The sequence below is a fragment of the Papio anubis genome, chromosome X (assembly GCF_008728515.1).
Source record: "Papio anubis isolate 15944 chromosome X, Panubis1.0, whole genome shotgun sequence".
In the NCBI taxonomy this organism is placed as follows: domain Eukaryota; kingdom Metazoa; phylum Chordata; class Mammalia; order Primates; family Cercopithecidae; genus Papio; species Papio anubis.
In genome coordinates, this window is record NC_044996.1 from 77,941,904 (window position 1) to 77,968,657 (window position 26,754).

Here is a 26,754-nt window from a genome sequence, read left to right on the forward strand (position 1 = left end):
CACGCAGAAGACTCCATATGCAAGACTGTTACATAATGTAATATTTGTAAGTAATCTGTTGTTTTTACCTAATATAATAGTTTGAAAGTATAAACATGACAAAGCTATGACACAAAAAGGGACTATATGTCATTGTCATTTTAAATAACAGACATCTAAAAGCTAGAGATCATAATATCCGTAAAACAAACTTGTTTTACCTTATTTCACGGCTGAAGCACACAGAACTGAAAGCAAATTAAAGAATATGAAAGAGCAATTGACTTGTAGTCTCAACTCCACTAATCTAATCTAAGAGATAAATCCTCTTATCTAAATCCTCTAGCAGATAAAACATTTAGAGGGGAAAAGTAAATCACACTGATATTTAATGAACAACCTCAACGTAACTAGTAGAAGTTACATGATATGTGAACCTGATTCATTAAAATTTTTTGTTGATACGGCCTTATCCCCTAAAATTTCTCTGGCCCCATTTAGCAGGTTCTAGAGGAAATTCTAGCCTCTGACACCTACAGCTACAACTAACATTAAAGACAGCCAACTCCTAGCCAGATAAACATAAAATCTCACATTAAAGCATATTTACCTCAGTACCTTTTACCTAATGCATTGTCTAGCTTTCAAAAAAAATCACAAGGCATGCCAAAAGGCAAAGAAGAATCTAAACAGACAAAGTAAACATTGGAACCAGACTCACATATGGCAGAGATTTTAGAATTACAAGACGAGGAATTTAAAATGCCAAAGGCTCTAATGGAAAAAGCAGACAGCATGCAAGAAAAGATGGGTAATATAAACAAAGAGAGGGGAATCTCTAAGAAATAATCAAGGTTATGCAAGAAATCAAAAACACTCTAACGGAAATGACGAATGTCTTTGATAGGCTCATCAGTAGACAGGACACAAAATAGAAAAGAATCAGTGAGCTTGAAGACGTATGTCAGTGAAAACTTCACAAAGTGAAAAGTAAAGAACAAAATGAATTTAAAATGGAAAAGAATATGCAAGAAATATGGGAGAATTACAAAAGGTGTAACATATGTATACATAATGGGAATACCACAAGGAAAAGGGAAAAGGAACAGAAAAAATAATTGAAATAATAAAGGCTAAGAATTTTCTAAAATTAACGACAACACCAAACCACAGATCCAGGAAAGCTTAGAGAACACCAAGTAGAAAAAACAAAACAAAACAAAACAAATAAAACACAACAACAACAAAAAACTCCCAAAAGGTACAGCCTGGCATATCATATTCAAACTACAAAAATCAAAGACAAAAACAATCTTAAAAGAAGCCAGAGGAATCCCCTATAAAGGAACAAGAAGAAAAATAGCAGTGAATGCAAGCAAGAACAGAGTGGAGTGAAATATTTAAACTGTTGAAAAAAACAATCCACCAACCTAGAATTCTGCACCTAGTGAAACTGTCCTTTACAAGTGAGGGAAAAATATATACTCTCTACAAAAGCAAAAATTGAGGAAATTTGTTGCTAGTACATGGATCTTGCAAGAACTGTTTTTAAAAAAAGTTTTCCAGAGAGAATGGAAATGACATTGGTCAAAATCTCAGATTTACATTTAATAGGGAAGCAATGTTAGAGAAGAAATTAATGTAAAATAAAATAATTTATTTTTATTCTTAATTGATCTAACAGGTAAGTTTCTGCAAAATAATAACAGCAACAATGTATTGGGTAATTAAAGCTTATAAATAGGTGAAATGAATCACAGCAGTGTGTAAGTGATAGGGGGAATGAATTGGGAATACTGTTATGTGCACCACTCCCATGAAGCAGTAACAGTGTTATATTAAAGTGGAATTAGACTGCCTATAAATGTATAATGCAAACTCTATGGCAACCACTTAAAAATTGAAAAGTATAATTGGAAAGTTAAATGATTAGAAAAAACAAAATAATATAAAATGTTTAATTAAAGCCAGAGAAGGAAGAAAAAGATTGAAGAAAAAGTAAAATAAAAGCAAAAACCAATGAAGAAAGGCAATGAACAGAAAACAGTTACATATATGGTCAATATTAATCCAATAATATCAGTTAATCTTTTAAATATGAATAGTCTATACCAATTAAAACACAGATTGTCATCATGCCTGGATCTGATGGCATTAAAAAAAACCCAGATTGTCAGAATGGATTTTTAAAAGATGATCCAACTACAGATCCCATTTTAAATATAAAGACATAATGAATTATATGTAAACGGATGAAGAAATATATATCATCTTAACACTTATCAAAGCTAAGCTGGAGTAACTATATTAATTTCAGATAAAACACACTTCAGATCAAGGAAAATTAACAGGAAACAGGAATAAAAGAGGGGCATTACATAATGATAAAGAGGTCAATTCTCCAAAAAGATATAACATTCCTTAATTGTGTATGCACCTAACAACAAAATATCAAAATGCATAGGGCAAAAACTGATAGAATGGCAAGGAAAAATAGATGCATCCTCTATTATATCTAAATGACACCTATAGGATACTTCATCCAACAAGAGCAGAATACATATTCTTCTCAAACTTGCACAGATCATTCACCAAGATAAATGACACTCTGGGCCATAAAACACACCTTTACAAATTTTTTTTTTTTTTAATTTATTATTATTATACTGTAAGTTGTAGGGTACATGTGCATACCGTGCAGGTTTGTTACATATGTATACTTGTGCCTTGTTGGTGTGCTGCACCCATCAACTCATCATTTACATCAGGTATAACTCCCAATGCAATCCCTCCCCCCTCCCCCCTCCCCATGATAGGCCCCGGTGTGTGATGTTCCCCTTCCTGAGTCCAAGTGATCTCATTGTTCAGTTCCCACCTATGAGTGAGAACATGCGGTGTTTGGTTTTCTGTTCTTGTGATAGTTGGTAAGAATGATGGTTTCCAGCTGCATCCATGTCCCTACAAAGGACACAAACTCATCCTTTTTTATGGCTGCATAGTATTCCATGGTGTATATGTGCCACATTTTCTTAATCCAATCTGTCACTGATGGACATTTGGGTTGATTCCAAGTCTTTGCTATTGTGAATAGTGCTGCAATAAACATACGTGTGCATGTGTCTTTATAGCAGCATAATTTATAATCCTTTGGGTATATCCCCAGTAATGGGATGGCTGGGTCATATGGTACATCTAGTTCTAGATCCTTGAGGAATCGCCATACTGTTTTCCATAATGGTTGAACTAGTTTACAATCCCACCAACAGTGTAAAAGTGTTCCTATTTCTCCACATCCTCTCCAGCACCTGTGGTTTCCTGACTTTTTAATGATCGCCATTCTAACTGGTGTGAGATGGTATCTCATTGTGGTTTTGATTTGCATTTCTCTGATGGCCAGTGATGATGAGCATTTTTTCATGTGTTTGTTGGCCTTTACAAATTTTTAAAAATACACATCGCATGAAGTATGCCCTAGGCAAAATGGAACTGAATTAGAAATCACTAACAGAATGACAGTAGGCATATCCCAACGATTAAACAACATGCTTTTAAATAACACGTGGGTCAAAGACTAAAGAGAAATCTAAAAATATTTTGAACTAAATAAAGATGGAAGATATAATGTATCAAAATTTGTGGGATGCAGCAAAAGGAGCACTTAAAAAGAAATTTATAGCACTGAATGCAAATATTAGAAAAGAAAGACCTAAGATGAATAATCTAAGTTTCCATCTTGGGAAAATTTAAAAAAAGTGCGAATTAAATCCAAAGTAAGCAGAAGAATAAAAATTGGGGCAGAAATCAATGAAATTGAAAAAAGGAAATCAACAAAACCAAAAGCTGCCTCTTGGAAAAGAGCAATAAAATTGCTAAGTCTCTAGTCAGGCTAATCAAGCCAAAAAGAAAGAAGACAAATTACTAACATCAGAAACGAAAGGCAGGCCTTCAGTACTGTTTCTATGAACATTAAAAGAATAATTGAGGGACAGTATGAGCAACTCTAGTACAACAAATTTGATAACTTAGATGAAATGGACAAATTCCTTAAAAGATCCCTTCCTATACAAGATACATTGATAAATTCAATTGGTCTGTATCTATTCAAGAAATTGATTCAATAATTAATAACCTTCCAAAACAGAAAGCACTGATCCAAATGGTTTCACTGGTGAATTTTACTAACTACTTAAAGAAGAAATGATGTGAATTCTCTATAATTTCTTCCAGAAAACAGAAGTAGAGGGAATACTTCCTAACTCATTCCATGAAAACAGTACCACTCTAATATCAAAACCAATGACATTAATAAGAAAAGTACAGACCACCCTCTGTCCTGAATATAGATACAAAAATCCTCAACAAAATATTACCAAATCATACCCAACAATTTACAAAAATAATTATACAACATAACCAGGTAGAATTTATTCTGGGTATGGAAAGCTGGTTCAACATTTGAAAATCGGTTAATGTAATCCATCACATCAACAAGCTAAAGAAGAAAAATCAAATGATAGCAGATGAAGAAAAATCATTTAACAAATTCCAACACCTACTTATTACAAAAACTCCCAGCAAACTAGGAATAGAGGAAAACTTCAACTTGATCACAAACACCTACAAAATACCTTAAAGCTAATAGCATACTTAATGGTGGGAAACTAAACTGTGAGCAAGGCAAGGATGTCCTCTTTTATCACATTACATTCAATACTACTAGAAGTCACAGCTAATGCAATAAGATAAGAAAAGGAAATAAAGGTATTCATTCTAGAAAGGATGAAATAAAACTGTCTTTGCAGGTGATATAATTGTCTATATAGAAAATCTGAAAAAAAAATCAACAAAAAACCCTACTAGAACTAATAAGCAATTACAGCAAGGTTGCAACATACAAGGTCATATACAAAAGTCAACTACCTTCCCACATACCACCAATGAACAATATGCAATTTGAAATAAAAAATACAACGTCATTTAAATTAAAAACAAAAAATGAAATACTTCAGTACAAATCTAACAAATGTGTGCAAAAGGTATATGAGGAAAACTATAAACTCATATGAAAGAAATCGAAGAAGCGAAATAAATGGAGAGATATTCCATGTTCATGTATAGGAAGACTCAATATTGTTGAGATGTCAGTTTTCTCCAGCTTGATCTATAGATTCAATGTAACCCCAGTCAAAATCCCAGTAAGCAATTTTGTGTATATGGACAAATTGATCCTAAAGTTTATATAGAAAGGCAAAAAATTCAAAACAGCCAACAGAATACTGAAAAAGAAAACAATATTGGAGGTCTGACACTACCCGACTATAAGACTTACTATATGAAGCTACAGTAATCCTGACAGTGTGGTATTGGTCAAAAAACAAACAAATAGATCAATGGAAATAGAAGAGACAGCACACAAAAACAGACTCACAAAAATATAGTCAACTGATCTTTCACAAAAGGAGCAAAGGCAACTCAGTGGGGAAGAGATAGCCTTTTTTTTTTTTTTTTTTTTTTGAGACGGAGTCTCACGCTGTGTCACCCAGGCTGGAGTGCAGTGGCGCGATCTCGGCTCACTGCAAGCTCCGCCTCCCAGGTTCACGCCATTCTCCTGCCTCAGCCTCCGAGTAGCTGGGACTACGGGCGCCTGCCACCACGCCCGGCTAGTTTTTTGTATTTTTTTTTAGTAGAGACGTGGTTTCACCATGTTAGCCAGGATGGTCTCGATCTCCTGACCTCGTGATCCACCCGCCTCGGCCTCCCAAAGTGCTGGGATTACAGGCTTGAGCCACCGCGCCCGGCCGAGATAGCCTTTTCAATAAATGATGCTGGAGCAACTGAGCATGCCAATGAAAAAAAAAAAAAAAAGGAATCCAGACACAGACCTTACATATTTCATAAAAATTAACTCTAAATAGATCATAGACCAAAATGTAGAAGATGAAACTATAAATCATCTAGAAGATAACGTAAGATAAAATCCAGGTAACCTTGGGTTTGGCAATGACTTAGCACCAAAAACATGATCTATGAAAGATTGGTAAGTAGGACTTCATTAATATTAAAAAAATCTGCTTTACAAAACACACTGTTAAGAGAATAAGATGACAAGCCACAGACTGGGACAAAGTATTTGCAAAAGACTTGTCTGATAATGTATTTGCATCCAAAATTACAAAAGAACTCTTAAATCTCAAAAATAAGAAAACAATCCAATTTAAAAATGGGCAAAAGAACTGATCAGACATTTCACCAAATAAGATATACAAATGACAAAAAAGCGTATGAAAAGACGTCAACGACATATGTCATTAGGCATTTGTAAATTAGAACAAAAGTGAGATGCTACTACACACCTATTAGAATGGCTAAAATCTAAAATATCGCTAACACCAAATGCTAGTGAGGATGTGGAGCAATAGGAACTGTTATTCATTGCTTGTAGGAATGTAGAATGGTATACCAACTATAAAAGGTTATTTAGGAGTTTCTTACAAAACAAAACATAGTCTTACAAGACAATCCAGCAATTGTGTTCTTTGGTATTTACCCAAATGAGATGAAAACTTATGGCCACACAAAAACCTGCACACAAATGTTTACTACAGCTTTATCAACGATGGCCAAAATCTAAAGGAAACCAAGATGTCTTTCAACAGGTGAGTGGATAAACACACTATAGTACACCCATATATTATTCAGTGATACAAAGAAAAGAGCTATCAGGTCACACACACACACACACAATGAATATCTTGAAATACATATTGCTAAGTGAAGGAAGCCAGTCTGAAAAAGCTACATACCATATTGTTCCAACTATATGACATTCTAGAAAAGGCAAAACTAGAGAGTTAGTAAAAAGATCACTGTTGTTAGGAATTTTGGAGGAAGGAAGGACAGATGAATAGATGGATCACATGGGATTTTGGGGGTAGGGAAACTATTCTATATGATATATGATATCATAATGGTGAATACATGACATTATATATTTCCCAAAAACCATAAAACTGTAGAACACAAAAAGTGAATCCTAATGTAAACTATGGACTCGGTTAATAATAATGTATCTTTTAAAAATAATTGGTTCATCAGTTTTAGCAAATGTACCATATTAATGCAAGATGCTAATAACAGAAGAAACTGCATTGTGGGGGGGAAAAAGGGGGTATATATAAGAACTCTTTGTACTTACTGTTCAATTTTTCTGTAAACTTAAAACTTCTCCAAGATATAGTCTTTTAATAATAATAATAATAATGATAATAATAATAAAACAGGGTAAAATTCATACTTCTCAAAGGCATCAGGTAGCACTGCCTCATTTTAAAAAATATTTTTCAGAAAAATTTCAAAAAAAATGAATAAGTACATAAATGTTTTAATTTTACAAATGTCAAAATAGTTATTAAAAAATGCTAAATCCTTCATAAAGCTTTCCCTATATGCTTAATTGTTGGTACACTACTACAGCTTCATTTGTCTCTCCTTTTGGATGTTTCTATCATGTCATATATATATATTTTTATATATATATAAAAATCATTATTTGTTAGTCAATAAATATTTGCTCAATATATATATTACCTGTCATACTTTATATAACAGATGCATTTCTGAAGAAAAAGGGTGTTTATTTTTATAAATCACTCTCCCTTGAAATTATTATAATTGTAAAGATAGCTTATTTTTGCACTTGATACTTTAATTTCCTTTGCCCCCAGTTTTTCTGTCATCTAAGTGGTTTCCAAGATGGCAGTGGTTAGAGAATATGAATAAACGTTTTTTGGTAATATTAAAGGTAACATACATTTTATAAAATCAAAAGATTTCAATAAATATGTTTTACATTTTCCCTAAATCCTGGCATGGTTGTATGTAAAATACTAATAGAAAGGTTGAATTAGGTTGGCCGGGTGCCGTGGCTCATGCCTGTAATCCCAACACTTTGGGAGGCTGAGGCGGGTGGATCACCTGAGGTCAGGAGTTTGAGATGAGCCTGACCAATATGAGAAAACCCCATCTCTACTAAAAATACAAAAATAAGCCGGGTATGGTGGCATCCGCCTGTAATCCCAGCTACTTGGGAGGCTGAGACAGGAGAATCGCTTGAACCTGGGAGTCGGAGTTTGCAGTGAGCAGAGATCACACCACTGCACTCCAGCCTGGGCAACAAGAGTGAAACTCCATCAAAAAAAAAAAAAAAAAAAAAAAAAAAACACACATCATAGAAGACCTCAAATTTCCCAGATTAATAATATGATACTCCTATGATATATGTATAGATGGTAAGAAAATACATTGCATATGATTTGTAGGGATTTAAGGAATGAATACAAATGGCATTTTGTTTTTGTCTCTCTTGGTAGTGGAACCCCTAAAATACATCTTATATAGAACCCAAACATATTAAAATAGAATTGCTGCAACTCTGCTAGAAGAAATACCAATCCACTCTCTTAGTCTACTCTGGACTCCAAAGCATCTCTACATAATACCGTTTATCTTTAAAATTTTTGCTGGAGACAATGATAGCCTTAAGACCCTCAGAATCAAAAGAACATTAAAAAGTAAATAAGTAAGCAGAAGGTATGCTATGCTCCCATATATTAGGCACAAAATCTTCCTCCTGTTTTCCTCTTCTTATTTGATAATCCTTTCTTTCTTCTTCCTCATCTATGTTTCATGCCTAGTTATGATACCACTACAGCCATGCAGATGGCAGGGTGGCATTTAGAGCTGAGAAGATTCTTGAACACTGCACTAAAATCCCCAGAATATGTGGAGAAGATAGGAAAGATTAGAATATAAAGAGGCCTAGATTGATCCAAGGTGTTTATATGTCAAAGCATATATATTCAGGCTTGATGAAAAATAGGAAGTCAAGGATAAAAGGGGATAACAATCCATCTTTCCACACCAATTATAAAACACACCTGCAATACTACTCAAGAATAAACAATGATCACTTTTTAATTATTTGCAAGAGCAAGCACTTTTAAATGGACAGTCTACAAAGCTGTGCAAATGCTTTTAGGAATAGTCAAATGCTACTACTATGTTCTACATGTTTAAAGTTATTCTATGATCTAGTTTCTGTTTTGTAAAAAGAAAATTGTTTTCTATATGCTTTGAAAGTACTAGCAGGCACTCATCATAACATCTGGTAATTTCTTCCTTCTCCTGATTCAAAAGAAATTAAACATTCTTTTTGAGGATTTTCTATATTCCCTTCTGCTTATTTGCAATCAGTTTACATGAGTTTAGTATAGCATTTTCCATCTTATGGGCACTCAGTAGTTGTTGATTAAAGAACCAAATATTAACCTTCTAAAAATATTTTAGTCATTAAGGAAGTTAGTTTAGATCTATGTTTCATACCCTGATATTGACCTGTCACTAAGCAACAGAAATCTGTATTTTAAAGGACTGGAACTCACTCTAAAAATAAATTCTAATACAAATGCCATTACTTAAGACTCCCCACGTTGGCTAGCTTAATTAGTCATGTTCTAACCTGTTCTCTTCAATTAAAAAGAAAGTGTAGAAAACAATCTGCCTTTAACTTGTCAGCAAAGTACTTGCATTCAACTAACAAAGGAGCATATGAGCTCAGAACCATATTTATCCTTAGGTAATTTATATGTAAAAGACAATTCAGCAACCAGTACTATGCTAAAAATGCACGAGGGTTAAAATTTTTCAACAATACCTATTAAAATTACATTTGTAATATTGTTCCCTCTGTTCAGTTTAAACAAATATAACAAAAAATGTGTTCTTGATCTGTTGCTCAGCATCTTGATTTAAGTAAGTACTCTTCCCCAAGAATGGGTGAGATCCACTGGGAGAGTACTCAACAGACATTACAGATGAGAAAGGAGACATGAAATAGAGTCTGATTGTGAGTTATTTTGGCTTTACTCTTAACTCTTCGGTCACTCCTTCTCAGTTTCCTCTATTTACTTCCCTAGAGGAACACATTAATCAAAGGTACTGTCCCTAGTTGTCTTCTCTTTCCTTCTACTTGTGTTTTTTTCCTTGCTGAACTCACTAATTTGCACTGTTTCAACTGTCATCTCAATCTCTCTAGACCTGGGCTCCTTCCTGAGCTTGTTTCACATTTTGTATTACCAGCTGAATATCTCTATCTGGGTGTTCTGCTAGTACCTAAAACTTAACATGTCCAAAACCAAGATCTTCATTTTCCCCAAACAAGACCTTCTGATTATACCCGCTTTTGTTAAAGGCATTCTTATTCTCTCATCCTGGAATCCTACTTTTTTTTTTAACTTCTAATAGTTGATCCATTGCTAAGTATTGTTGACTCTATCTCCCCTACTGCACAGTATCTCTTGCATTTTCCTCCATATTGCAATTTCTACTACCACTTCAGTACAAACTGCTATTAATTCTTATCTAGACTATTATATGAGCCTTATAACTGGTCAGTAAACATTTGCTGAAATGAATGTGTGAAATAAATGGTATCCCTACTTTAGGTCTATCACCACTTGAATTCATCTTTTACACATGGCCAGATTAAGTTCCTAAAACACAGTTCTAACCTTATTACTCATCTATTCAAAATACAGGTTCCTACTTCCCACATAATTAAATACATTTTTCTATTTCACAGTCACAATATTTCACATTTACGAGCTCTAATCTGTCTTTCCAAGCTTATTTGCAAATTCTCTGAAACAACTTACCCTCACTGGAGCCAAGATAGACTATTCACTTCTCTATACATATTATGCTCTCTCACAACTAGGCCATTTTTCATGTTATTCCTACACCTGTAATAATCCTACTCATCAATCAAGGCCTATCTCAGATGTCATCTCCTCTGTGAAACCTTTCCTAACTCCCCATGATGGTGGTTCCTAACTTTCCTCTGAAACCCTACAACACCTGACTGGCACTTCTTTAAGTCATTTATGACCTACCTTTTATTAGGGCAATAAAATAAAGCTTGCCTTATCCCATATGGTTTGAGGAAAGAAATTTGCTTTGTTCATATTTGAATACTCTGCAATGCCAAGAACAGTAGTGTGTATAAGTTCTCAATTAATATTTTTAGGGTAGGGAAAAGAATGAGCAAATAAAGGAGAGTATACATGATACAGGGAAACAATAAGTGGTAAGAACTGAGTTCTAAAATAAAATATTAATCCATATATAAGAGTGGTAGCCAAATTATAGCCAAACCTCCTTATACTCATTTTAAGCAAACACTTTTAACCATTATTTTTGGAAATCTAAATTTATTTATTTTTAATACTTGTATTTTACTACCTGCCAGGCACTGTTATAAGTCTTTTATATGTTAATTTATTTAATCCTTATAACAACCCTATTTTACAAATGGGGAAACCGAGGCATACAGACTCAACAACTTGCTTAAGGTTACAAGGTGGCAAAGCCCAAGCAGTCTCATTCCTGAGACTTCATCATGACAATATAGTATACCTATAAACATATACTTCCCTGACTTTAAAATCTGAGTAAATTAGGGGCTGGGTGCAGTGGCACATGCCTGTAATCCCAGCACTTTGGGAGGTCGAGGCAGGAGGATTGCCTGGGGTCAGGAGTTAGAGACCAGCCTGGTCAACATGGTGAAACTCTGTCTCTACTAAAAATACAAAAGTTAGCTGGGCACGGTGGCGCGTGCCTATAATCCCAGCTACTCGGGAGGCTGAGGCAGGAGAATCACTTGAACCCAGGAGGCAGAGATTGCAGTGAGTCAAGATTGTGCCACTGTACTCCAGCCTGGGCAACAAAGTGAGACTCCATATCAAGGAAAAGAAAGAAAAATCTGACTAAATTGGAAACAAGGTTGTATTTTCTTGAAAACTCAAGGTCATCATTATAACTTAGCTTTATATAGTACAATGACAAACTGAGAAGGCTGATGAAATGCAGAGGGCTCCTATACTGAACGTACCAAAACAGTCAGGTTTTGTGGCTGTTTTTGTTTTGTTTTTTAGCTTTTCTCTTGATATTAAGCTGTTACTTATTACTTATGGCTATCAGTGTTCCTAAAATGGCTTCATCCTCTTTTCAATTTACTGGGATCTGGGAACCAAGCTTACCAAAAATATGTATTAAGTAGGAGCCAAAGAGGTTCCAAAAATCTTCTTTTACAAAGGTGCTTATGCTTTGTTACAATCAATGCTCCTATATCTTACAATGGCTTTAGGAGTGAATTCCACTAATTCTGTGAGAAGTCTGGTCCAGAGATAAACAGATTACCATATAATTTCTAATGACTGCATAAAATAATTATGTAAACTAAATGAGGGTCCTAAAAGTTGGTTGGTCATGCTACCCCAAAAGTGATTTATACCAGGCCCAGGATTCATAACTAGAAAATGTAGTATTTCTTAGTTAGAGCAACCAAACAATGCATAATTTCTTACCTTTGCACCACCCAAAAATCCAAGCGAAATGGCAACTCTAGCTCGTAGATCTGGCCTGTCTTTGGGCCACACATAAGAAAGCATTGCTTTTATGATTTTCCGAGTATCAACATCTTTTAACTATTGAAAGAGAGAAAACAAAGCAGTGAATAACATGTCATTTCAAATATAACCATAATTCAATAATATAGAATTTATATATTGAGAAATACATGAAAGCATTACAAATATAACTTTTATTCTGAATCTAAGGCTAATATCTTTCAAATTCAAAATATTTTGGAGAAAAATTAACTATTTCAATTACTTTAAAAAAGTTATTTATTTCTCTTAAATGTCTTACTTTCAATTTTAGCCACTCTCATATTGTTAAAAAAGTAATTTAGTGGTCATGAAGGGATATGTACTATACATTTATTTATTAAGCTACCAAAACACTACAGAAAATTCAAAGAAATTTTCCATATTTCCATTTTTGTAGTAGAAAATTTATATACATTTTGGCTATTTGTCAGTTTTTTATTTAAAATATTTTGGAGTCCCATGTCTAAACTCATGGTAGAGCAGAGTTGCAATACTCCTTTTAGGAAAGCAGAGGGTTTGGTATTGCCTATATCAAACAAAGTTGAGTTACTGAAAATTTCCTCACAAATGCAATTTTCCAGTAATACTTAATCTGATCTAAATGCATCTCACATTTTTTCTTTGTTCCATGTTCCTGAGACAACATTCCCATTAAATCCTTTTGCTTTACTTTCAGCTTCAGAGTGAGAAAATTAAGAATAAAAACCACACTTTCTAATACCAAACTAAGGAGACCAATATATATATATTCTAAAACTACTATATTATTATGGTTGGCAAAACAATCCCCATTTAAAAATTAAAATATTAACTTGATTTCTGGAAAAGATATTAAAAAGAATAAAACATACCCAAAAAACACTGAAAATAAAAAGAAAAGAATAAAAAAAAAAAGATACTGCTTATTACTGCTGAGGGCATATGAAAATGAGCAGTCTAATACACTGTTAATGGAGAATACGCTGAAATAATTTTTCTGGAGAGCAATTTGCTATCGTTTACAAGCTTTTAAAATAATATTGCCCTTTGTGTCAAGAATTCTACTTCTGGGAATTTATGCCAAAAAAAAAAAAAAAAACCCTTATAAATATGCTCTAAGTTGAATCAATGTTATCTCCTAAAAATCTCTTGAATCTATTTCTTTCCATTTCTAACCATAAACCTAATCTAAGCTATCATCAATTATCGCATAAACCACTGCAACAATCTCCTAACTGATCTCCCTGCATCTGCTTTGCCCTTATCTAGTAAGTTCACCCTGCAATCAGATTTCCCTTCCAGCTGAAAACCCTTAAGCAGTAGCCTATCATTCTCGGGATAAAAACTAAAATCTGTAACACGGCTTATAAGGCTCTGCTTGGTCTGGCCCCTGAATACCTCTCCAGTTATATTTTATACCACTGCTTTCAGTGCTTAGGCCGCACTGCCTTTCTTTCAGTTCCTTAAACATGCCATAATCCTTTCTGTCATAGGGACTTTACACAGTAATGTCTACTCTGTCTGGAATAATCTCTCTATAACACCTTCCCCTGTGGTCCCTTCAACCTCTTTCAACTAGTTGATCAACAGCTCAAATAGCATTTCCTCAATAATGCCTTCCCCAGCCCATCAGGGTCCTTTGCCTTAGTCTCACACAGTACATTATTCCTTTCTTTCACAGTATCCATTTCAGTTATAAACTACATAAACAGCAGTACAATTATTTGATTAATATCTGCTCTCCTGCACATTCCACATGAGTAATCACTCTAATAGTAGTGCTCACTGTTGTAACTCAAAGCCAAATACAGTGACTGACATACAATAGGTACCTAATGAATACCTGTTGAATAACGGAATGAAAATTTAGCTATAAGGTTGTTTATACCAATTCTGTTTTAATAGAAACAAAATTGGAAACAGCCTAAATGATACATGTTGGAGAACAGCATAAATAGAGTGAACACATACAACAAAACACAGCCATTCAGAAATATACGTAGTGACAGAGGAATGTCTTAAATGAAAAAAGCAGAGTGAAAAAAATATTTTTGTGGGAAAAAATGTGATATACGTAGGAGTTTACACCAAAAGTGTCAATAACAGTAGCTGCGAGTGGGTGGAATCATTGATACTTTTTTATGACTTTTTTTGTTGTTGTTGTTGGCTTGCTTCTACTTTTTATAACTCACATATATTCAGAGGGGTTAGGGAGGGAAGTTATATAATTTTGAGCACATTTGCAAAGGAATTGGGGGAAACTGTCAACATATAATATAAAACTAACCTGCAGTATATAAGGTACTGTCAAGGCCCAGGACAGTACCTTATATACTACAGGTTAGTTTTACATTATAGTTATCCCTCTAGGACTCAGCAAACTACTTTTCTAGTCTTTTAGGCAGTTTATTGCATAAAAAGTATTAGAAATAAAATTGTTCATATTGTAAAAACACAAGGGTTATCTTCCTGAACTGCTTTAAATACCTAAGATGACAAAAATATGAAATGCTGAAAGTATAGTTCTTAACGTTTTATTTTATACACACACATATACATGCTCTTATAACTGGTAAGGCCTTTGAAGGCAGTAATTTTAAAATCCCCTTTCCCAATAGAACTATTATGAAATAAATATAATTTAAAGCATTATAACACAAACTAGGGCATTTCAACCACTTTCCCATTTCATGAGTTTTGTCTATCTTATTTTTCTTGATGGAATAATGGAAAAAGGCCCTGTTTTCACGTATCTTTAGAAACACTCTCTTCTATCAAAACCTTCTACAACACATCCCAGAATTTCTTCAATAAGGACACAGTGAAGTTATGGCTAAGAGCAAGAAAATTATTCTAGTTGGCTTAATAGTGCATAAAATGTCACTTCATTTAACAAAATGGGTTCTGAAGTTACGTAATCATCCATTATGAGTCCATTAAGCTGTAAAGTACATGAATTCCATTAGTTTTGATAAACTATAAAGTTTGAAAAATAATGCATTTAAGTGGAGACCAAATCAAAGAGGCACCTCAGAGTCCGAGGCACAGTTTTAATTGATTCATAATATTTTACATATTTATGGGGTACACGTGATATTTTGTTGAACGTACAGAATATGTAATGATCAAATCAGAGTATTAGGGGTATCTATCTCCTTGAGTATTTATCATTTCTATGTGTTGGGAACATTTTAAGTTCTCTCTTCCAGAGAGAAATACTTTGAAATACACATTATTGCTAACTATAGTCACCCTGCTCTGCTATCAAACATTAAAACTTACACCTTTTATCTAACTGTAGGTTTGTACCCATTGACCAATCTCCCTCTATCTCCCACGCCTAACCACACACCCTTCCCAGGCTCTGATACCTATCACTCTATTCTCTACCTCTATAAGATCAACTTTCTTAGATAACATGTGATATTTGTCTTTCTGTGCCTGACTTATTTCACTTAACATACTGACCTCCAGTTCCATCCATGTCGCTGCAAATGACAGGATTTCACTTTTTTATAGACTAAGAGTATTCCACATTTATATTATCGAATTTCCCATTGATGGACACTTAAGATTCCGTATCAGCTATTGTGAAAAGTGCTACAATCAACATACAACATGCAGGTATCCTTTTGATATACTGATTACCTTTCCTTTGGATAAATACCCAGTAGTGGGATGGCTGGATCATATGGTAGTTCCAGTTCTAGTTTTTTGAGAAATCTCCATACTGTTTTTCATAATGGCTGTACTAATTTATAGTCCCACCAACAGTGTATAAGAGCTTCCTTTTCTCTGCATCCTCACCAATATCTGTTATTTTTTGTGTTTTTAATCAAGGCCATTATAACTGAGGGAAGAGGATATCTCATGTGGTCTTGATTTGCATTTCCCTGGTGATTAGTGATGTTGAACATTTTCCCACATACTTGTTGGCCATCAACATGTCTTCTTTTGAGAAATGTCTTTTTAATTGAGTTTTTTTTATTATTGAGTTGAGTTCCTCGTATATTCTGAATATTAGTCTCTTGTTGGATGAAGTTTGAAAATATTTTCTCCCATTTAACAGGTTGTCTCTTCTCTCTGTTGTTCCTTTTGCTGTGTAGAAGCTTTTTAGCTTAATATAGTCCCAGCTGTTTATTTTTGGTTTTGTTATCTGCTTTTCAGGTCTTCACTACAAAATCTTTGCATAGACCAATGTCCTAAAGTATTTTCCCTATTTTTTCTTCTAGTAGTTTTACAGATTCAAGTCTTACATTTAAGTCTTTAATCCATCTTGAGTTGATTTTTGTACATGGTGAGAGATAGGGATTCAGTTTCATTCTTCTATATACAGACTCCAATTTTGCCAGCACAATTTATTAAAGAGAGTGTCCTTTTCCCATGTATGTTCTTGATGCTTTTGTCGAAAATCAGTTGGCTATAAATACATGGATTTATATTTGGATTCCCTATTCTGCTCTATTGGTCTACATATGTTTTTATACCAATACCATGCCATTTTTGTTATAATAGTGTTATAATATATTTTGAAGTCAGGTAGTGTGATGTCTCTAGCTTTATTCTTTTTGCTCAGGATTGCTTTGGCTACATGGGCTCTTTTTTTGGTTCCATACAAATTGTGGAATTCTTTTTTCTATTTCTGTGAAAAATGATGTTATAGTTTTCCTTGTAGAGATCTTTCACCTCCTTGGTTAGGTTTAATCCTGAGTATTTTTTTGGTAGCTATTATAAGTGGGATTGCCTTCTTAATTTTTTTCTTAATGATTTCACCATTGGTGTATAGAAAGACTACTGATTTTTGTATGTTGATTTTGCGTCCTGTAACTTTACCAAATTTATTTATCAGATGTAAAAGTTTCGCTGAAGTATTTAGTTTTTTTCTAGATATAAAATCATATCATCAACTAAGAGGGACAATCTGACTTCTTTCCCAATTTGGATGCCTTTTATTTTTTTCTCTTGCCTGACTGCTCTGGCTAGGACTTCTAGTACCATGTTGAATAGGAGTGGTGAAAACAGGCATCCCTGTCTTGTTACAGTTTTTTTTTTTTTTTTTTTTTTTTGTGGAAAGGCTTTCGACTTTTCCCTATTCGGCATGTTGTTAGCTGTGGGTAAGTCATATATGGCGTTTATCATGTTGAGTTTTTCTATGCCTTCTGTGCTGAGTTTTTATTATGAAGAGATTTTGAATTTTATCAAATGCTCTTCCTGTGTCTATTGACAAGTGAAAGATTGATTATTTGAAAAGATAAATAAAGCTGAAAGACCACTAGCTAGATTAACCAAGAACAAAATATAAGATTCAAATATGCATAATCAGAAATGGAAAAGGAGACGTACAACTGATACCACAGAAATGCAAAATATCATCAGAGACTACTATGAGCACTTCTATGCATACAAACTAGAAAACCTAGAGGAAATAGATACATTTCTGGAAATGTACAACCTCCCAAGATTGAATGAGGAAAAAAACAGAAATACAGAACCCACCAACAATGAGTTTCCAAATTGAATCAGTAATAAAAAATCTCGAAACAAACAAACCAAAAAACCCCAGAACCAGGCAGAGTCACACACAAATTCCATGAGACATATAAATAACTGGCACTAATCCTACTGAAACTGTTCCAAAACATTTCAGAAAGAGGGAATCCTCCGTAACTCATTCTACAAAGGCAGCATTACCCTAAAACCAAAACCAGGCAAGGAAACAACCCAAAAGAAAACAAAACAAAAAACTACAGGCCAATATCCCTGATGAACACAGATGTAAAAATCCTAAACAAAATATCAGTAAACCAACTCTAACAGCACAACAAAAAGATAATATACCATGATCAAGTGGGTTTTATTCCAGGGATGCAAGAATATACGCAAAGCAATAAATGTGATTCACTACATAAACAGAATTAAAAACAAAAATCATCTCAATAGATGCAGAAAAAGCATTCAATAAAATCCAGCATAAACCTTCAATAAACTAGACATAGAAAAAATATACCTCAAAATAATCAAAGCCACATATAGCAAACCCACAGCCAATATCACACTGAATGAGGAAAACTTGAAAGCATTCCTGAGAACGAGAATAGAACAAGGATGCCTACTTTCAACCCCTTCTATTCAACATCTAATTGAGAGTCCTAGCTACAGCAATCAGAGAAGAGAAATAAATAAAAAGCATCCAAACTGGAAAACAGGAAGTCAAATTATCTCTTTTTGCTGATGATATGATCTTACACCTAGAAAACTCCTCCAAAAGGTTCCTCCAAAAGGGTCCTAGAGTTGATAAATAACCTCAGTAAAGTTCAGGATACAAAATCAATGTACAAAAATGAGCATTTCTATACATCAATAACAATCAAGCAGAGAACCAATCAAGAGCTCAATCTCATTTACAATAACTACAAGAAAATAAAATATCTAGGAATACATTTAGCCCATGAGTTGAAAGATCTCTACAAGAAGAACTGTAAAACACTGATGAAAGAAGTCATAGAAGACACAAACAAATAGAAAAACAAACTCAAGGATTGAAAGAATCAATATTGTTAAAAAGACCATACTGTCCAAAGCAATTTACAGATTCAACACTATTCCTATCAAACTACTAATGTCATTTTTCACAGAATTAGAAAAAACTGTTCTAAAATTCATATTGAACAAAAAAGAGCCAGAATACCCAAAACAATCCTAAGCAAAAAGAATAAAGAGGTATCACATTATCTGACTTTAAATTATACTACAAGGCTACAATAACCAAAACAGCCTGTACTGGTGTAAAAATACACAGATAGATCAATCAGAAAGAAAGCCGCATATGTACAACTAACAGATCTTTGACAAAGTTGACAAAAGTATATACTGGGGAAAGGACAATCTATTCAATAAATACTGTGGGGAAAATCAGATAGCCACATACAGAATATTGACACTGGACCCATATCTCTCACTAAAAACAAAAATTAACTAAGGTCTAACTATAAAAAGCCTAGAAGAAAACCTAGGAAAAACTTTTCTAGACATTGGCCTAGGCAAAGAATTTATGACTAAGACTGCAAAAGCACAGATAACAAAAGCAAAAATAGACAAATGGAACTCAAATGAAAAAGATTCTACACAGCAAAATAAATAATTAACAGAGTAAATAGAAAACTTACAGAATGGGAGAAAATATCTGCAAACTATGCATCCAACAAAGAACTAATATCCAGGATCTAAAAGGAACTCAAAGAACTCAACAAGAAAAAAGCAAGTAACTCCACCAAAAAGTGAGCAAAAGACACAAACAGATAGTTTTCAAAAGAAGACATATAAGCAGTCAACAAACATATGAAAAAATATTTAACATCGATAATCACAGAAATCCAAACGAAAATCACAATGAGATACCATCTTACACCAGTCAGAATGGCTATTATTAAACAATTAAAAAACAACAGAAGTTGGTGAAGATGTAGAGAAAAGGGAATGCTTATACACTGTTGGTGGTAATGGAAATTAGTACAACCGCTATGGAAAGCAGTATGGAGATTTCTCAAAGAGCTAAAAATAAAACTACCATTCAATCCAGTGATCCTATTCCTGGGTATCTTCCTAAAGGGAAACAAATCATTATATAAAAAAGACACCTGCACTCATATGTTTACCACAGCACAATTCATAATAGCAAAGTAATGGAATCAACCTAAATGTCCATCAACGGATGAGTGAATAAAGAGTATGTGGTATAGAGTACCATCAAGGGACGCAGAGCACGATGGTGGACTATAATGTTCCACCAATCATCCACCCTCCCTTAAAGGACATCAACTTAACAACTATCTACACAGAAAAGACACCTTCGTAAAAGCCAAAAATCGGGTGAGCCCTCATAGTACCTGATTTTAACGCCGTATTGCTGAGTCACTGAAGAGACAGAAAAAACAGTCCTGAATTGCTGACACCACCCCTCCCCAACACCGCAGAAGCAGTGGTGTGGTGTGGAGAGCATCTCTGTGTGCTGGGAGTGGGAGAGCACTGCAACTGTGAGGTGCTAAACTCAGGTGCTGTCCTGTTAGAGCAGAAAGGAAAACCAGAAATAGGGCGAAACTCAGCTAATGCCTGCCCGCAGAGGAAGCATTTAAAACAGCCCTAGCCAGAAGGGAATCGATCCCATAAACCTTGCCACTGCAGGCTAAAGTGCTCTGTGCTCTAAATAAGCTTGAAAGGCAGTCTAAGCCATAAAGACTGCAACTAATAGGTGAATCCTAGTACTGAACTGTCAGAGATGGTGGGCTGACAGCGAGGGGCACACAATCTACTGAGACACCAGCTAGGGCGGCTAAGGGAGTGCTGGCATCACTCTCCCCTAATCCCAGGTTGCACAGCCACTGCTCCCAAAGAGATCCCTTCCTTCCATGTGAGGAGAGGGAAGAGTGGGGAGGACTTTGTCTTGCATCCTGGATATCAGCTAAGCAACAACCGGATAGGGCAACTGTCAGAGTTGTGAGGGCCCCATTCCAGGCCCTAGCTCCTGGATCCATTTCTAGACACCCCCTAGGCCAGAAGGGAATCCACCGCCTTGAAGGGAAGGACTCAGTCCTACCAATATTCATCACCTGCTAACTGAAGAGCCCTTGGGCCCTGAATAACCAGAAGTGATACACAGTTACTACATCAAAGGTGAGCCTCTGAGAATTGCTGGCTTCAGGTAAGACTCAGTACATTGCCACCCGTGGTGGCTAGGTACAAAGCTTCTGCTTGAGAAAAGCAGGGGGGAAAGTAAAGGGAACTTTGGCTTGCACCTTAGGTACCAGCACAGCTACAAAGGGGTATAGCACCAAGCAGACACTTGATGGTACCAGATTATAGGATTTGACTCTTGAACAGCATCTCTAGACCTGTCCTGGGCCAGAAGGGGGCCCATTGCCCTGAAGCGTGAGTCTCTGGTCAGGTAGCATTTACCACAAGTTGACTGAAGAGCCCTTGGGCCTCAAGGGGACATTGGGGGTAGTCTGTCAGTACTCCCCATGACCTGTGGTGACTGTGGGTACAGAGTGAGGCTCCTCTGACTTTGGAAAGGGGAGAGGAGTGGGAAGGACTGCATCCTGTGGTATGAATGCCAGCTCAGCCTCAGTAGAACAGAACACCTGGCAGACTTCTAAGGTTTTTGACCCTAGTTCCTGACTCACAGACAGCACCTCTGGACCCGCGCAAGGCCTGGGGGAAGTCGCTGCCCAGAGAGGAGGAACATGGGCCTGGCTGGCAAGGAATGCGGGCCTGGCTGTCTTGGCCACCTGCCGACTGCACAGTCCCAGGGACTTACCGAACATAGGCAGTAGTCAAGGAGTGGTTATAGCACGTCCTCGGTGAGAACCTGTTCCTCCTCTGCTATCAGAATATATACAATATGCCTCAAATTTAAAGCCCCATTACAATGTAAAACTAGTACTCTATTAGTATGAGGAATTAAAGTTTTTAGAAAGATCTCAACTATATATTGGAATTAGATAGTCATAGTTAAAGGAAGCAATTAGATTCAGGAAAAAAAAAACCACAATGATAACAAAGTAATAAATTCAGATAGAGTCACTAAGATCTTTGAATAGTAACAAAATTGTATTTACTTTTTTTTCAAAACTGAGTTTAGAAGAAAAAGTTCAGAAATGACAGAGGGCTGTGACAGAAGCTGAAAGCAACTGAAAACGAGGTGGCCCAAGTGAAAAAATCAGAAGAAAAAGAAACTCGACTGGTATCAGAAACACTCACTGAATACTTATTCCATTAATTAATTAATGTATGTATTTTCAAACACGTGATGGGAAATTCTTATTAATATCCTAGAGGCAATACCTAATAATTGATTAAATCATCACAACTTTTGACAGATTTTAAAATATTTACTTATTTGGTATTAACATATAGCTTCATAAGCTTCATGAGGCTGGACAGGTAAGAAATAATGAAAGGAACATGTACACAATGAAATAGCACAATCATAGTATGGTGGGTCAAAAACAAATACATAAATAAATAAGTATACAAATAAAACTGGAAGTACCAAACTCAGTAGGGTGTAACTGGAAAGCCACAAATTATACTTCTTATGAATTGACAGTGCTCAATTTGACAGTGTGATCTGAGGAAGAGAAGCACTGCCTCATGGCCAAATGTACTACAAGTGAACAGCTATACCTAATAACGATGTAGACAAGGCATGAGAATAAAAAACCAAAACATCTGGAGCAGCTCATTTGGTAGAATTTTCAGATATTAAAGATAACCGTATATTAATAAATTGAATACATGTTCTGTTTCTCAGGTGGGTAAGTTTCTATTTCTTGCCAGGAAAGGTCAAGCACTGAAGCAACAGTCTATTTTTCTACCCGCAGCTCATTCTTTTCAAGGGAGTGAGGCCCAGTGGCCCTTGATAAGAAAATGAAGAGTAAGAAAAAAAATGATCTTTTGATAAAGGTAGAAGAATCACCTTTTCCTTAGCTGATAAGGAATTTCTCTAAGAATTCTGGTTTTACAGACATTCCTAAATTCTAATAGCAAGAAATGTAATACCTCATAGAATCAAGGGACTGATTTTGAAAGAAACTACTTGGGGACAAAACTTGTAGTGAGGAACTAAAAAACATAAAAAAAAATTGGAATGTTGTTTTGTAAAAATATGAGCTATAGGCTGAATGTTTTCTCCCTAAAAAACCAATCTAGAAGGAAATTTGAAAGTGTCCATAATTTCAGGGATAAGTCAACTATCCAGAGAAAAGAACTCCCCTCAACCCAACAACTGCAATAAAAGGAACAAACCACTTCAATATTATTAAGGATAACAATGGATTTATAAAAACATGGTCAAAAACTAGCGAGTTCAGTCGATGTCTAAAAAATCCAGAGTGTAACTGGAAAATTTTTCTTGTGTTGTTGGAGATACACATATAGTGAATTTGGGATAAGAGAAGAAAATATGTATGAGTTGTCAGGAAAGGCTTTACAATTTTTGTTACATTATACTTCAGGGTTTGTTTTCCGAGCTTTGCTGGTCTGAAACTTCAATGAAGAACTTATTCAGTGGTGATTAGACCCTTTCCTTAAATGGATTATGCTACATATTAGATGGATTTGTATTTGACAGTCCATTTAATAATTTACAATAAAAAGAACTACCCACCAGACTGATATTCAAGTTGGCCAGTCAATGAATTTTCTATCCCAAAGGAAAGACAATTTTAGAAATCAAATGAAGATCATAAGGCTACTTGATTATGTATGAAATCAGAGCTAGAATTCAGCTGCACCATGCCATCCAGGTATGCTTGGCCACTGGTCTAATGTGTCCACTCATTTTAACAAGCCTCTTCCCAATCTTCCAATTTTTAGTCCTCCAAGTTACTCCAAGTTTTAATACCAATTTTTAATATTCCAAGTTACTGTTTCACTTCTTCTGATTACATCAAGCTCTCCGATTGCTTAAGTGAAAATTTCTCTTTAAAAACTACCAGCTTCTGACTGTGTCCAATCAATAAGAATGTGTTTCTAACATAAAAAAAGAGTATGTCAAGCAAAATCTCAGAAAGAATCCTTTCATTAAGGTCTTCATTATTTGTGTCCTTATTAAGAGTACATGGCTAACTAAATTTACTAGCAGACGCCTCTTCAAAGCAGCATATAAATAAAAATTTAAATGCAGGAATAAAGCTCCAAAATCCTTTAAAAATCTGTGGATTCTATTATAAAACAATTTCTTAATACATCTACTTTAAAAACAGGAGTTTTCAAATACTGAAATTGCCACTTCTTTTTCACAAACCCTTTATGATCCCATGCTATATAAATGAATGATTTAAATAACTTCCAAGTAGCATTATTAATACTGATTGTTAGTTGTTAAGAACACACATATGAATAAAAAGTGAAGCAAAGCTGGGTTTGGTGGTGCACATTTGTAGTCCCAGCTACTCAGGGAGGCTGAGGTGGGAGGACTGCTTGAGCCCAGGAGTTCGAGAGCAGTTTGGGCAACATAGAGAGATCCCTTCTCTATAAACAAGCACACAAAAAGTAAAGCACTACAGATTTCAGTTGGTTATGAGGTCAAATCTATTATTTGTCACAGTGATAAAACTTCTACATGGCAGTTTAGATATTCTGCCATGTTGTTAAGTTTCTAGACAGCAGAGATTTTGTCTTGTATATCTCCAGTACTTAACACAGAGTTTAGCGCAAAGAAGGTATTCAATATATACTTTTTAAATAAATGGATTAGGGTAGAGGACAGGACTTACAATCTCACATTATAACAACCGCAGCTAATATTTATTGAGCACTCACTATGTGTCAAGCACTATTTAAGAGCTGTAACATGGTGTGAGGAGTTCACTCATTTAAATCCCCTTCAAAATTATCACCCTCATTTTACAGATGAAGAAACTGAAGCATACGGAGATTAAGAAACTAGCTCAAGGTCATTCTACTAGCAAGTGATGGAGCCACAATTCAAATCCAGGCAGTCTGGCTCCAGAGCTCAAGCTCTTAACTACGACTCCATACTATTTCTTTTCTAACATGGTCTCCAAGTTATATGATTCTATGATTCCATTTAGATAAAAAGGCTAAACAAATACAAAGATGGCAAGGGAAAACAAAGGGCTACAGACTAAAGTATTACAATGAGTGTTGCTTTATTTTACTGGAGCAGAAAGAAACTGTCTTGAAGTTTATAGTGCTTGAGCCTAAAAGAAGTAGCTGCTTCTCTTTATTAAGTCAACTTATTTTTGGTTGTGTTTAGAGTATTATTAGCAACTATCCTTAAGAGGCCTTGGTGACAGATGATCCTGAAAACTGGCAAATATCATACCAAAAACTAATGCACGGATAAACAAATCTTACTATTTGGGTTAATTTTTTTAAATTTTATTTTACGACATTTTGCTGTTTTAAAAATCAGCTATGAAGGATAATAATGTTCAAAAATGGGACAGAAACATGAATGTGAAGTGTTTTGAGTTCCTTGAAAGAACTGTACTAGGAAACAAAGAAGAATGGAAAAAAGCACTGAAAACTGTTTCCTGCCAATCACTTCCTATCAAAAAAATAACTAACATTTACTTCTCTCTCTACAATTTAAAGAGTACTGTTACATAAAATTTGTTCAGTTGACCACCAACCCTGAAAATATAATTTCTACTTAGAAATAACATGCATATACTGACTGGGTCAAGCCGGAGGAAGAAAATAAAGGCAAGCTCAGAGAAAAAGGGCCAGATGTAATACTGTGTAACAGTATTCCAGTGACATTTTTCACTTACTGAGAAAAAATATATAGTGCAAGTCTTTCTATTTCAACAGCCCTACTGCTTAGCATGGCTGTATAACGATAATAATAATGATAAAGAATATGGATAACTAGGTGGGTCAGGTAGATAGAGGATTTACCATGAAACTAGGGGGTATTTTAGGATTTCTCTAAGTGTATAGAAGGGGAAACATTAACCCTGAAGCACGCGCGCGAGCACACACAAACACATACACACACAAAATTGTTTTTTAGGTGCTAAATCTAATTCGCCTACTTATACTTATTATAAGGCTAGATTACATAACAACCTCAACTGATGCTATTTTAAAGAACTAAAACATTTAGGTGAACAAATAACTTTTCTTTTTTAATCAATCATAAATCTTTGTTTTAAGTCTGAGAAAATATCATCTATAAACTATGGTCAATGAATATGATTTTTTTTCATTAGAGAACATGCAATTAGATGAGTCAATCAAAATATTCTAGAATATTATAATCTTAAATACATATATCTTCTGTGCAAGGACAATCATTAAGAATTTCCAGTTATTTGTTACTGGCTCTTACCCCTTCTTTTGGGTCTGTGTGGAGTCCTCCTCCTGCATGACCATGCCAACATGTCCTCTTTTCTATCAGTGGCCATACCTGGAGAGCCTAATTGAAGATGATACCAAGCAGTCCATTAGCTATTACAGAATTTCAGATGTTTCAAAACCTGGCTTAAACTGTCTAATCTAATGAATGTTTCCAAAACAAATTCACAGGTATAGTATTTAGTCTGGCATAGTAAAGCAAAACACCTCCACAATTAACTTATAGCTAAATTTATATAAAAAATATTAAGATAGAACAAACTCAGTGAAGTCACTTTCTCTAAATAGCTTTTGAAACTGACGTTTAAAGGATTTAACCTGTTTTACACTTCTACTTGACTTACACTGGCTTTCCCAGTGTCATTCACTACTATAGTGCTGATAATCTCTTATTTCATTATTGGTA

The 26,754-nt window shown here is 34.9% G+C and overlaps 1 protein-coding gene across 2 annotated transcripts in view; it reads right to left on the reverse strand.

The window, feature by feature from the left end:
• The window catches only part of ABCB7 (ATP binding cassette subfamily B member 7), a 113,591-nt gene that overhangs the window by 41,263 nt on the left and 45,574 nt on the right, over positions 1-26,754 (reverse strand). For both annotated transcript variants that reach the window (XM_017954123.1, XM_009197821.3), the window contains exons 3-4: positions 26,323-26,409; positions 12,402-12,521 (exon numbers count right to left, since the gene is read on the reverse strand). In XM_017954123.1, coding sequence (XP_017809612.1) covers positions 12,402-12,521; positions 26,323-26,409 — 207 coding nt within the window. The remainder of the gene's footprint in view (positions 1-12,401; positions 12,522-26,322; positions 26,410-26,754) is intronic.